This window comes from Mauremys reevesii, linkage group 14, assembly GCF_016161935.1.
Source record: "Mauremys reevesii isolate NIE-2019 linkage group 14, ASM1616193v1, whole genome shotgun sequence".
Lineage (NCBI taxonomy): Eukaryota > Metazoa > Chordata > Testudines > Geoemydidae > Mauremys > Mauremys reevesii.
This window is the reverse complement of record NC_052636.1, coordinates 16,531,441-16,545,246: the sequence shown is the minus strand read 5'-3', so window position 1 is coordinate 16,545,246 and position 13,806 is coordinate 16,531,441. Positions and strand designations below refer to the sequence as shown.

Sequence of the window (13,806 nt, the reverse complement as noted above, 5' to 3'; positions counted from 1 at the left end):
TGTGAAGGAGAAAGGGGAGTTTCACGGTGTTTAGCACCAAGGAATTCTAAAGTTTGCTAAAATGTCTAGTCTGTGGAAACAAGAAATGGTCGGGGCCAAGCTTTTTAACCACTGCCTTTCTTAAAGCCCATTCAGGGATGTGAGTCTCTGTCTTTTCGGTACCTGGGGTTCTTTGCCAGCAGGAGAGAAGAGGTTCCTGCCTCCATTTTTGTGGCCTTAACAAACCAGGTGTTGTGCCCCAGTTCTCGTCTGAGATCCCTGAAAAAGAACATCCCTTCCCATCCATGAACAAGACAGGACCTATCTTTCAAAGGGGAACAAAGAGACCCCTGGGACTTGCAGACTAGCTAGCCTCACTTCCATAGCTGGAGAGATACTGGAATATATTCTTAAACAATCAGTTTGTCAGCAGCACCTACAGGATAATTTGATTCTTAGGACGAGTGAGCATGGATTTGTCAAGAACAAATCATCGCAAACCCAGCCTCTTTCCTTCTTTGGCAGGGTTCCGGGCCTAGTGGAGGTGGGTAAACAGTAGATGGGATCTATCTCGGGGTTACTAAGACTTTTGACACAGTCCCGCAGGACATTCTCACAAGCAAACCAGGGAAATGCGGTCTAGATGCAATCACTGTCATGAGGGTGCAGAGCTGGTTGAAAGCCCAGACTCCAAGGGCCCATCTCCAGGTTTGGCTGCCCAACAGAGAGGGGGCACCTCGTGGGTCCAGCAGGGATCAGTCCGGGGTCCGGTGCTATTCAATAGTTTCATGAATGATTTGGAAAATGGAGTGGAGAGCCTGCTTCTAAAATGTGCAAACGACACCAAGCACTTTGGAGCTCAGGATTGGAATTCAAAACGCCCTTAACGAATTGGAGACTTGGTCTTCTTGAGCCAAACCCCATGGCTGGGCCCCTCTCTCTAGACTGGGCTGAAGTGAAACCCCAGAGCCAAACACTCCTCCTCCTGGGCAGTGCGCTCCGACCTTGAATGGTCAGATGCTGCTTAGCGCTGTCAGAGCAGCTTTGGCTGGGGGATTCTCCCAGCACTTTCCAATAGCGGGAAGGTACGAAATCCCCATTTGCCTGCTGGGGACGGAGCCCTAGAGGGGGGAGCAACTTGCCCAAAGTCCCACCGGAAAAGGAAAACAACCAGCAGTGGAACCAATAGGGGTGTCAGGATCTTGGAGGCGCTGTCACCCCCACACTAGGGCGGTGTTATGCACCCCCTGCGGCTGGCCGAGTTTCTCCGTCCCTTGGCAATAAGACAGTCTAGAACCCCAACCAGGGTTATTGTATCTGCTACCCAAGATCCATAAACCTGGAAATCCTGGATGCCCCATCATCTCAGGCATTGGCACCCTGACAGCAGGATTGTCTGGCTATGTAGACGCTCCATCATCATTCCACACAAAGATGGACTACAAGCCGTCAGGAACAGTATCCCCGATAATGTCACAGCAAACCTGGAGGCTGAACTTTGTGACTTTGTCCTCACCCATAACTATTTCACATTTGGGGACAATGTGTACCTTCAAGTCAGCAGCACTGCTATGGGTACTCACATGGCCCCACAGTATGCCAACGTTTTTATGGCTGACTTAGAACAACGCTTCCTCAGCTCTCGTCCCCTAATGCCCCTACTCTACTTGTGCTACACTGATGACATCTTCATCATCTGGTCCCATGGAAAAGAAAACCCTTGAGGAATTCCACCATGATTTCAACAATTTCCATCCCACCTACAACCTCTGCCTGGATCAGTCCACACAAGGGATCCACTTCCTGGACACTACTGTGCTAATAAGTGATGGTCACATAAACACCACCCTATACCGGAAACATACTGAACGCTGTACTTACCTACATGTCTCCAGCTTTCACCCAGACCACATCACACAATCCATTGTCTACAGCCAAGCTCTAAGATACAACCGCATTTGCTCCAACCCCTCAGACAGAGACAAACACCTACAAGATCTCTATCAAGCGTTCTTACAACTACAATACCCACCTGCTGAAGTGAAGAAGCAGATTGACAGAACCAGAAGAGTACCCAGAAGTCACCTACTATAGGACAGGCCCAACAAAGAAAGTAACAGAACCCCACTAGCCATCACCTTCAGCCCCCAACTAAAACCTCTCCAGTGCATCATCAAGGGTCTACAACCTATCCTGAAGGACAATCCCTCACTCTCACAGATCTTGGGAGACAGGTCAGTCCTTGCTTACTGACAGCCCCCCAACCTGAAGCAAATACTTACCAGCAACCACACAACAAAAACACTAACCCAGGAACCTATCCTTGCAACAAAGCCCATTGCCAACTCTCTCCCCATATCTGTTCAGGGGACACCATCATAGGACCTAATCACATCAGCCATGCCATCAGGGGCTCATTCACCTGCACATCTACCAATGTGATATGTGCCATCATGTGCCAGCAATGCCTCTCTGCCATGTACATTGGCCAAACCAGAGAGTCTCTACATAAAAGAATAAATGGACACAAATCAGACATCAAGAATTATAACATTCAAACACAGCCAGAGAACACTTCAATCTCCCTGGTCACTCGATTACAGACCTATAAGTCGCAATATTACAACAAAAAACCTTCAACAACAGACTCCCACGAGAGATGCTGAATTGGAATTAATTTGCAAACTGGACACCATTAAATTAGGCTTGAATAAAGACTGGGAGTGGGTGGGTCGTTACACAAAGTAAAACTATTTCCCCATGTTTATTTGTCCCCCTACTGTTACTCACACCTTCTTGTCAACTGTGGGAAATGGGCCATCCTGATTGTCACTACAGGTTTTTTTCTCCTGCTGATAATAGCTCACCTTAACTGCTCACTCTCATTATAGTGTGGATGGCAACACCCATTTTTTCATGTTCTCTGTATATATATATATCTTCCTGCTGTATTTTCCACTTTATGCATCTGATTAAGTGGATTTTAGCCCACAAAAGCTTATGCTCAAATAAGTTTGTTAGTCTCTAAGGTGCCACAAGTACTCCTCATTATTTTTGCAGATAAATTCATGGAGGTGAAGTCCATTAATGGCTATTAGCCAGGATGGGTAAGGAATGGTATCCCTAGCCTCTGTTTGTCAGAGGGTGGAGATGGATGGCAGGAGAGAGATCACTTGATCATTACCTGTTAGGTTCAGTCCCTCTGGGGCACCTGGCATTGGCCACTGTTGGCAGATAGGATATGGGGTTGGATGGACCTTTGGTCTGGCCCAGTCTGGCCATTCTTCTGTTCTTATGAAGGGAAGGGCAGAGCCCTGCAACAGAGTTTCTGTAGTGTAGGGGTTATCGCATTTCCCTAACACACAAAAAGTCCCTGGGTCAAAATCAGGCAGAAACATGATGGCTTATTTTTCCCCAACTCCTAGTGGCCTGTCCCTGCTGTTGTAGGAGCAGCAGTGATTTCTATGCTCAATAGGTCTGTTATACTTCCCCCATTCCCATTTTTGTCTCCTCTCCCTCTCTGAATGCCTGTGAAGTGGCTTTCCCCCTCCCCCTCCCGCTCCCTCCTGCAATGCTTGTGGGATGAAGGGGCTGGTTGAACAGCTGGAAGATCAGAAGAGCTCCTAGATAGACAAGGTGTCTGGGACTCTAATTAGGCAGCGATCACACACCCAGAGCATGGACATTGCCCAAGGTGGTGTGTGACCCACCAGATGCAGCCAAGTCATCTCCAGTCGCAGGCCATGAGGAGCAGGTCCTTAAAAGGGGAAGGGGCCCTGTGCTCAGGAGTCACTCACAAGCTTGTACCTCCAGTGAATGCCCTTCGCCCCGACCGCCTGGCCAGTGGTTCGCTGCATTGCAGTTCATTGTGCCTCAGGAAGACTTACCTTCATCGCACCATCCATCACGGCGCTGTGGGACACTTACCTGGCAGAATCCTGTGCCTGCCTCTTGGCTTCCCAGGGATGGCTACTTGCAGCCCAGGAGAAGAAGGATGGTTCTGGTGAAAGGATGACAAGCAAAGCTCTGGGAGGAAATTTGGGTTTGGGCTCTGCGCTGGGGGTCAGGGTGGGGTGCAGGAGGGGTGCTGCAGCTCCCAAAGTGACCGGTACACACAACCCTCTGGCAGCAGCTCCTAGATGAGTGGGGCCAGGGGATCTCCATGTGTTGCTGTCTGCAGGCGCTGCCCCCAGAGCTCCCATTGGCTACAGTTCCTGGCCAATGGGAGCTGCAGAGTTGGTGCTCGGGGCAGGGGCAGCACGTGGAGACACTCCCCCCACCCCAGGGGATGCTGGGACATGCCAGCCACTTCTGGGAGCGGCACGGAGGGACGGATGTAGAGTGGGCAGGGAGCCACCTTAGTGCTGCTGGCACATCTCTGCACACCCCTTGTGGGGGGAGGGGAGCAGAGGGCCTCCATGTGCTGCCTGGGGTAGGGGCAGAGCACGGAGCTGCCTCCCCTCCCGGGTCTATTACAGGAGAGGGTGGGTGGGGTCTTTTGGCCTGCAAGGTGCAGCAGGTCGGACTAGATGATCACACGGGTCCCTTCTGACCTTAAAGGCTCTGAGTCTAAAAGGGAGAGGGAAGTAAAGGAATTTAAAAAAAATAAAATAAACCAACCATTGTAATACCAGGATGACTCCAACTGCTCATTATATAGTCCCACCCCTTTCTTCCTCCACTGGGTGTTTAATGACCTGTTGGGATTTGGGACACTGATTCTCTCATTCCATTGATAAACTAAAACAATGTGACTGAAACTAAACCAATTCCCAGTGGAGGAATCATCACATCTTCGCATTGGCTAGGAATTGAACCCAGGTCAACTGCTTGGAAGGCAGCTATGCTCACCACTATACCACCAATGCATCTGGTGAAAGTCTTTGATTTTTCACACTTGGTGATTGGTCAGCTTACTTCTCAGCATGAGGCAAATGTCTCTGTGGTCTCTGCCATTCATCGTGGGGAGTTTCCCCACTGATAACAGTTCTTGCTGGGTTGGGGAGGGGAGAGAGAAGAGGCGTTTATTCTGTTTCATTCCTCTCCATTTTCTTTTCCTCCCCGTCCCTTCCAAGGTCCTCCCTTCCATTTCAGACTGTGCAGTGACACCCTCCCTGCACCCAGGACTCTCGAGCCTCTGGAGCAGCACGATCCCATGAGATCCTCAGTGACCAAGGGTCTTTTCCAACTTCCAGGAGACCCAGCTTGAGTCTAAAGGAAGCTCTGTTCCTTCCTGGGGATCCTCTCTCCCTTCATGGAGATCAAGAGCATGAAGCCTCTGCCTTGCCTCCTGGGTCTGAATTAATGTCCCATTTCCCACTATGTGCTCGAAAGAAACACATGTTTCTAACCCAGGTGAGCGGCGTTAATTCAGCTGGAATCCTTCACCCACATTCCTTAGGAGATACAGACTCTCTGTGACACAGACTGACTGGGGTTCATCTCTGCATGTCCCCAATGGGGAAGGAAAGACACTGAGGGGGAAGGAAGAAGATGGACAGAAGGAGTCAAATGGGGCTAGACCAGAATAGGACATTTTCTGCCTGTTAAAATGTACTAGACTCTAATTGCTTAAAACAAAACAAAACCCCACCAGCTTCTGTTTGAACCATCAGCTTTTCACAGAGCAGCCAAAGTGGTGAAGCATAGACACACATAACCTCCGACAGCCCAAGTGTGTCTAAGAAGCACCTATAGTGGCTCATGCAGGGGGAAATACAGCTGTGGGTGTGAGTTCAGGCCTCACCCAGAGCGTTGGTTTTCATTAGCCACGGAGCTTCCCCCACTTGCTTTGTCTCAGTCACATGGAAAGTGCCATAGGAGGGTGATGAGAGTAAATTCTAAACTCTGAAATGCGGAGGTTGGCCCAGAGATTGGGATAAGGGGTTTGAAGAGAAAAAGCTCTAAGAGTATAAAACCAGACAGTCTCCAGGGGCAGGTTCGGTACAACGCCTCAACAGGGAGCCATTTGGGGGGGTTCACTCCCTCTGTTCAATGTCCTGAGAGGTATTTGAAGATGAAGATAACGCCATGGCTAACAGGTGACTGGCATGTCCTGGGTTAAAGAAAGGGACCTGGGTTAATAGTCTGAAGATTTGCGTTACCGTCACTGTCTGACCCCCCTTCAGTGTGGAGCAGGTGTGTACGTTGCTGGGTGGAACGCACAGACTCCTGGAGAGCAGGGGCAGCTGTTTCCATGGCAGAGAGCCTGGCACTTAGGAGACTTTCTACATCTGCTGTTTTGAAGCAATTCAGTAAAATAACAGTGGAGCTACAATGTCTGGTCCAAAATGTCAGCCCCCCTGGTGCAAAAACGCTATTTTAGGATCTACATTGGAGGCTCCCGGCACTAGGACACCTGACCAGAGAGCTCAGTGGGGGCGTAACAGCTGCTGACTCTGAGGGTCCCGGGCTAAATCCATTTGCAGGGGGAAGTGTTTTGATTTATTTGATGGATAATGAGCACCAGCTACCAGGGGAGAAGCCCTGAGAGTTGCTGCCACTCCAGCTGCTGCTAGGGCAGGGGGGAGCCCCAGGGGGCCAGCTGCTGCTCTGGCCACCCCAAAAGTGCTGCCAGAGGCCACCAAGCTGTGGCTGCTCCTGCTGCCCTCAGGACCACTGGTCAAGTGGTCCCCGGGCCAGCTGCATTGGCCGCTGCTTGGGCGGTCCCTGGAGCCACTTGATTGAGTGGCCCTGGAGTCAGCCACTGTGCCCACTGCAGAAGTCACGGAGGTTGCAGGAAGTCACAGAATCCATCACTTCCACCACCTCCGTGACAGACACGGAGACAAACCCTTCCCTGCTGTGACTGCAGATCCTGGAAGGAAAGAGAAGAACAGAAAGTGACGAGAGAAAGAAAAAAAGAGAGATTCCCTGTCACCTCTCTCCCTGCTGCCTCCCCCCTTGTATTCTGTAACCCCATCTCACTGGGTTCCCTGTGCTGGTGCCATGGGGGTGACACTAGAGTTCTGGGGATTTGGGGGGCTCTTCATTTCTCAACATTTCACACAAATTTGTCTTTGGGCTGAAATTTCTCCTGTTAGGCCTCTGTCAGAGCTGTACCCCACCCTGTTTGCGGGCAGGGGGAGAGGGGAGATGTAAATTGCAGAGCAGGCAGAGAAGTCGCCCATAAAGGGTCATATTGATCTGGTGACTGGTTCTGACCGGGGTCACATGTCCTCTGACACAGGCTCATGTGCAGAACATGGGAGCTCTGGCTTGTCCTAAATGCTGTAGAGTGTGAGTTCCTGGGAAAGGGCAGGGGAGAGGGAGCAAGAGGAGAAAGGCAGAGACATTGGAGACGAGGAATTGGGGGGAGAAGAAGGAGAGAACAGAGAGACAGTAAATGATTGAAGCAGAACAGGTGTCCCAACTCCATCTTGCTCATCATAGGTGTTCAGAGAGACAGGTAGTTGCGGGTTTTCCAGTGTCAAGTATGAACTTTGATTCTAACAATGTGCATTGAAATATCAAGGGGATCTCCACATACCTGATCTCTTCCCTCTCCCCTTTTTTAGTATTAATTTTTATTTTGACATGTTTGGCTTAACCGTGATCGTCTCTTTCCCCACCTGTATTGCAATTTGGGGTTTATGTTTATTTTGCCTCCCTGTTGTTCATGTCATTATAATTATAACAGCAAAGGAATCTGCAGGAGCAAAAACTGACTCAAAACTTCATTTCCCCATCGTGCCGGAACATCCTACAAACAGCTCACGCAGCTGGAATCATAACACACAAGGCCAGGGGATGGGAGATGCAGGTTTCCAAGGGTTCTGTCTTTCTCAGATGACACATTCCAGCCCCTTGTGTGCCTCCATCCTGTATGACCTGCTGGACTTTGACACATTTATTGTCTCATTCTATAGATAATGTGATTGTAACATAATGTGAGTGAAATTAAACCACTTCCAGATGAGGAAACAACAGAAGAGAAAAGCCATTATTGCAGTGGCTGTGAATCAAACCCAGATCAACTGCTTGCAAAGCACCTACGCACACCACTAGATCACCAATGCATCTGGCAGGAGTAGCTTTCCTGCAGACTGTGAGTGCTGGCAGAGGGAGTGACACATGACCACAGAGTTAGTGAGCAGGGTGGATGGGCTGGAAGCTGCCTGACAGCTGGGAGCAGAGTTACCATCCCAGAGTGACTGAAAGGGGGCAAAGGTGAAAACAGATCTCACTGGGAGCTGGCCCCACACCCGCCCCACCCCCAGGAGAGGGGAACTGAAGCTCAACTTCAATCACAGAAAAATCTTCCCTGAGGAGGAAGGGGACAGCTTGTTTTAAAGTCCAGGTTTGTGTTTGTTCCTGCTACATACGGAGGGGCTGGGCAGTGCTGATTCCAGCCCCCAGACTCTGGGAGGATAAGGAACAAATTCAGGCTGCCAGTGACCTGCAGGAGGGAGATGATCTTTTGACAGTGACGGACGCCTCCTCCTAAAGGCCTTTGTCTGCCCCCTTCCAGTGACTGTTTGGTACAGGAATGCAGCCCCCACTCCTGGGTCTCTCCTGGGGAAATAATGTTTCTGTGCAAAACACCAAAGCTTTTAACAGAAAGGAAGAAAAGGAAATGGCCACATGATGGGACTAGGACATAAAGAATGAAACACAAGATCCTTCTCCATGTGCATTGACTTTTAACCTTGTTTGTGGTGGTGGTGTATCCATGCTGGTCCCAGGGGTCCTCTGGGGCGCCGGGCATTGGCCACGTTCGGGAGAGTGGGTTAGATGAACAGGTCTGACTCAGTGTGGCTGTTCTTATGTTCTAACTGCTGGTTATGGAAGAGACGCCCTTCCAGGCTACACAGAACTGAAGAAGGGTGCTGGGTTAGCTCCACAGCTTGTCTCTTTCACCAACAGAGGTTGGTCCTCTTACCCTCACCACCTTGTCTCTCTTGGACTCTGAAAAGTGCTTTCTCTCCACTCCCCTTGGAGAGACGTTAAGTTTCCCTTTGGGCAACTATCAGGCTGAAGCAATTGTATTGACTGTGACACTAGAATTGAAGATTTAATATTATAAATAAATGAGTCTAAACCTGAGGTTCTGGTTTTCACATTGGTTTTTCTATCTCCGTTCCCAATTCTCTTCTAGAAAGGCCTCCAGGACGCCTGCCGAGCCCAGCAAAAGTGGCCAGGAGAAAGCCCACACTGCTGCTCTTTCAGGTAGTTAAAGGCTGCTATCAAACCCCCCTCACTCACTCAGTCCCCAGTCTGTGGCAGTGCATAGGATTCTTCCATCCTAAGTGCAGGACTCTGCACTTCTCCTTGTTGAACCTCCTCAGATTTCTTTTGGCCCAATCCTCCAATTTGTCTAGGTCACTCTGGACCCAAACCCTGTCCTCCAGCGCTTGGATTCTTTACATGCTTTCACAGAGCACAGAGCACATGTTCCATGATTTCATAGGGCAGAGTTTTGTGCTATCGGGAGCTTTCCCTGTGTGGATTTGACAGGTGGATCAACACAGAGACACATTGTGACCCTTCTCAGGGTGCTGAGGGCTCTAAGTCTCCTTGTTGCCACCTGCCACAAGGAAGAGGGACTTTTGCATTTGGAAGCTGGATGTTAGTGACCAAACTCACCAGCCTGCTGGAACTCAAGGACCCTCCTCTGAGCTACAGCAGCCACCTTAACCCTTTAGTTCCTTCAATGTGTCCCCCTCTGGGGTCCAGCCCGGATCACCAACTACTCGGTGAAATCCCAGAACCTCTCTTCCCCAAGTACCCCAGGTTACTAGTTTTACTGTGGACCATTGCTACTGTATTTCACACAGCACCTGAGTACAGTTATCGAACAAGCAAAAAATTTATTTAACAACGGATAGAGATTTAAACAAACAAACGTGAGTGATGGAAACCAACTGTTACCAACTAAACAAAGGCAGAAAATGATAGAATAGAAAGGCCAGCACAAAAAACAGAGAGAGGAACAATAAGATACTAAAAGGACAATGGTTGGAACTCTCCATTTCTCTCAGTCTTTGGATTGATGGGTACTAGAGCTGTAACAACAGTTGAGGAACCAGGGTAAATTAAATCTAAGGTTTGAGCTGCTAGTGAAGCATTTCCCACACTCACTGCATTCATAGGGCCTCTCTCCTCGTGGATTGTTTGATGCCTAATAAGGTGTGAACTGCGATTGAAGGTTTTCCTGCACTCAGTGCATTCATAGGGCCTGTCCCCTGTGTGGATTCTCTGATGTCTAGAAAGGACTGATCTTTGAGTGAAGCTTCTCCCACACTCACGGCATTCAAAGGGCCTCTCCCCCGTGTGGATTCTCTGATGTTGAGAAAGGTCTGAGCTGCTAGTGAAGCGTTTCCCACACTCAGGGCATTCAAAGGGCCTCTCCCCTGTGTGGATTCTCTGATGAACAGAAAGGGCCGAGCTGCTAGTGAAGCATTTCCGACACTCACGGCATTCATAGGGCCTCTCTCCTCTGTGGATTGTTTGATGCCTAATAAGGTGTGAAATGCGACTGAAGGTTTTCCTACACTCACGGCATGCATAGGGCCTTTCCCCTGTGTGGATTCTCTGATGTTTAGAAAGGTCTGAGCTGCTAGTGAAGCTTTTCCCACACTCACTGCATTCAAAGGGCCTCTCCCCTGTGTGGATTCTCTGATGTTGAGAAAGGTTTGAGCTGCTAGTGAAGCATTTCCCACATTAACAGCATTCAAAGGGCCTCTCCCCTGTGTGAATTCTCTGATGTTGAGAAAGGTTTGAGCTGCTAGTGAAGCATTTCCCACACTCACGGCATTCATAGGACCTCTCTCCTCTGTGGATTGTTTGATCACTAATAAGGTGCAAACTGCGATTGAAGGTTTTCCCACACTCAGTGCATTCATAGGGCCTGTCCCCTGTGTGGATTCTCTGATGTACAGAAAGGGCTGAGCTGTGAGAGAAGGTTTTTCCACACTCACTGCATGTATTTTTTCTCTTTCACCTGAGGATATCCTGCTGTGTTGTGGTTTCCATGAGGACCTTCTGAGTTCCCCAACAAGAAATAAATTTATCCACTTTCTTCCCTGGCTGGTTTCCTTGCTCTGTTTTTGGTCTGTGCTGAATCTCCCAGGGTTTTTCCTGCTTATGACTCCTGGACACATTCCTTTTTGATCTTTGAGATAATGCTCTGTTTTTACCCACTGGCTCAACATTTCCAGGCTGAGAATTCTGCTCCTCTTTCTCACATGCCATTGCATCACCTGCTGTGATAGAGACAGAAACCTCAAACAGGGATGGAAAGGGGAAGACCAAACCAAAACAAGTGCTGAGGACAGGTCAAATAAAAATCAGGAGCTGAACTCCCCCAAACTCTTCCCCCAAGTAGGAGAGAGGAGGGGGATGAATTCAGCCTTCACATCCCATCCAAATACGCAGGGGGAAGGGAGGAAGCCACTGCCTGGTGTCTGCTAGGATCTATAGGAATCCATGAACTATATTTACCCTGAGGATACGACCCCTGCTAGGGATAATAATGAACTGAGAGACCTCCCCAAGGGCTTTGTTGGGTATTCCAGATGTTTCCTTCAGGCACTTACAGATTCTGAGGTGGTTTAATGTTTCCTCACCTGTGCAGGAAGATCTCAGGATCTCTCTTTCCTCTGACCGCTGGAGGTGTGGGACCCATGGCTCTTCCCCTTGTTCCAGCTGGGAGATCACATCAAGTTGGAAAACTAGAAACCCTGCTCAGATGAAAGAAAACAAAGGAGTTCAGTTGATTTCATAAGACTTGGTCTAAAAAAACATTCTATTAATTTAACTTCAGTGCTTAGTGTGACCTGGTGCGGCAGGGGCAGTTCTCACTGAAAATGCCAAAGTTAGGAAAGGCTGAAAAAGGGAGAGCAGATGCTCCCAAAACTGCTGGTTAACACTGAAGTTAAACTCACCGACCAGTCACCAACTGTGCTTCTGATCCCCACACGGGTTATCGAGAAGCTGAAAAAAGAAATCACACGGCCCCCTTTATTGCATCCCAGTTCTCTGACTACTAATCAGCAGCTAGGTCCAGTACAGTGAGAGGTTATTTAAAAACTCTGCTCACATAAACAAAGTGTTCCTCTGACCCCAAAGGGTCAGCCACATCACCAGGTCAGTATAGGTTTGGACATTACCCAAAATTCCATCCTTCCAGACAATCCTTTAGCATCTAAACTAAAGGTTTAAAGGAAAGAAAGACAGAAAGAAGTTAAATGGGAAAGCAGTCAGATACATTCCAAAATGGATATATCAGGTTCTTAGCAGTGTTGGTGAGTTGCTGGCTTGAAAGTCCATCTGGAACACATCCATAGCTTGGATGGGTCATTCAGTCCTTTGTTCCAGGGTTCAGTTTGTAGAGAAGTTGCTCCAGAGGTAGGAAGGGGGATTGAAGACAAAATGGAGATGATGCAGCTGCCCTTTACATTCCTTTTGCCATGTGGCCTGTACTTCCTGTGTCCCAAACACAAGCTTCACAGCACGTGGCATGGAAAAGCCTTGAAGTTCTCAGTAGACAGGCATACCCCGGCATGTCTTGCTGACTCAATAGGTGTATCCCCTTGGTCCTTTCCATGGGCTCATTGTACAGCTGATGACCCTCAATGGGCCATCAAACAGGCTAAGCAGTGTTGATGCCAATATGTCTGGGGGTGTCACCCAGAAATACTGCACAAGTCTGGAAATACAGATATACCCTACATATCTATAACTCACAATACAAAGGTGATACAAACGTAGAAACAAAATTATCATACTTGGCAAATCATAACATTTTCACTGAAACTTGGCATGGCATATCTAGCACAATTCATTGCAAATTTATCAGATTATATTATTATTTTTATTATTAATACCAAAGTGTCTCACAATTCCATACAGTCACACTTGGTAAACCAGTGAATTCCCAGGACCAGTTCCCCAGGTCCTTGAAGATGCCAAACACTGTGCTTATGAGGGATTGAAATACCCACATATCTGCTGGGAACACACACACAGACAGTGTCAGTCTATACCCGTGTTCACTCTTCTAGAAAATTATGATCAATTTTGTACGCAGTATGGCTTGTGAGGTATCATTTGAAAATGCATAACCTACTGAATATTACCCTCCTGTTAAAACGTGTAGTAACACTGTATGTAAATTTATGAGATTTTAGAGTATGATATTACTGAAAAAGTTACAATTCTGGGGAACACCCACAGAGCAGTTCCTCAGAGACAGCAAGGCAAACAGCTGGTCAAACAGCCATTCTCCTGCAAGGGGAAGGTGTGAAGAAGACATTTATATTCCATCACAGGGACCTCTTGAAGGTGTTGTGGAAAACGACCACACGATTGATTTTGAATCAGCTCAGCCTGAGGCTCTTTTCTTGGTTAAAAGTGTGCAGGGGGCAACAGCTATTGGAATACTGTCCCCGAGCTAAAAATCACACAAGCCTTTTAAAGCTTAAAACCCCAAACAATGACACATACGTTGCGCGTTAATTTCCTTATTTGGAATATATTGCAAAATATGATGCAGGTCAAAAGCAAGCTGAACAATCAGTTTTCCATATTCGGCCTTTCCTGTTATTGTTATTACACCTGGTGATATGGGAGCAAGACTCTGCATGTCTCAAGAAATGTCACTACCAACCTAGGCCATTTTCACATGCTGGGGTGCAATCCAGAGCAGTGAGGAGTTGTGTCATCTGTAATCCTGGGTGAGATTCAGTGTTCTGCTGCTGGAGATCCCCTGTCTGGATACCCTCAGCCAGCATTCAAGGACGCACAGAGTGTTTGTGTGATAAGTAACCCTGGACCAGCAGCTCTGACTCCAGCTGCCTGCTTGTTACACTCCAAGCACATTCTGGT

The 13,806-nt window shown here is 48.4% G+C and overlaps 1 protein-coding gene and 1 non-coding gene across 2 annotated transcripts in view; both read right to left on the bottom strand.

The window, feature by feature from the left end:
* Positions 1 to 13,806, bottom strand: part of LOC120381973 (zinc finger protein 850-like) — a 754,134-nt gene that overhangs the window by 364,736 nt on the left and 375,592 nt on the right. Inside the window, exon 6 of the mRNA XM_039500144.1 lies at positions 10,139 to 10,621. Within this exon, the coding sequence (XP_039356078.1) occupies positions 10,139 to 10,621 (483 nt within the window). The remainder of the gene's footprint in view (positions 1 to 10,138; positions 10,622 to 13,806) is intronic.
* TRNAG-UCC lies at positions 4,776 to 4,847 on the bottom strand. Its single transcript has one exon. It is a non-coding gene; the product is annotated as a tRNA-Gly (tRNA).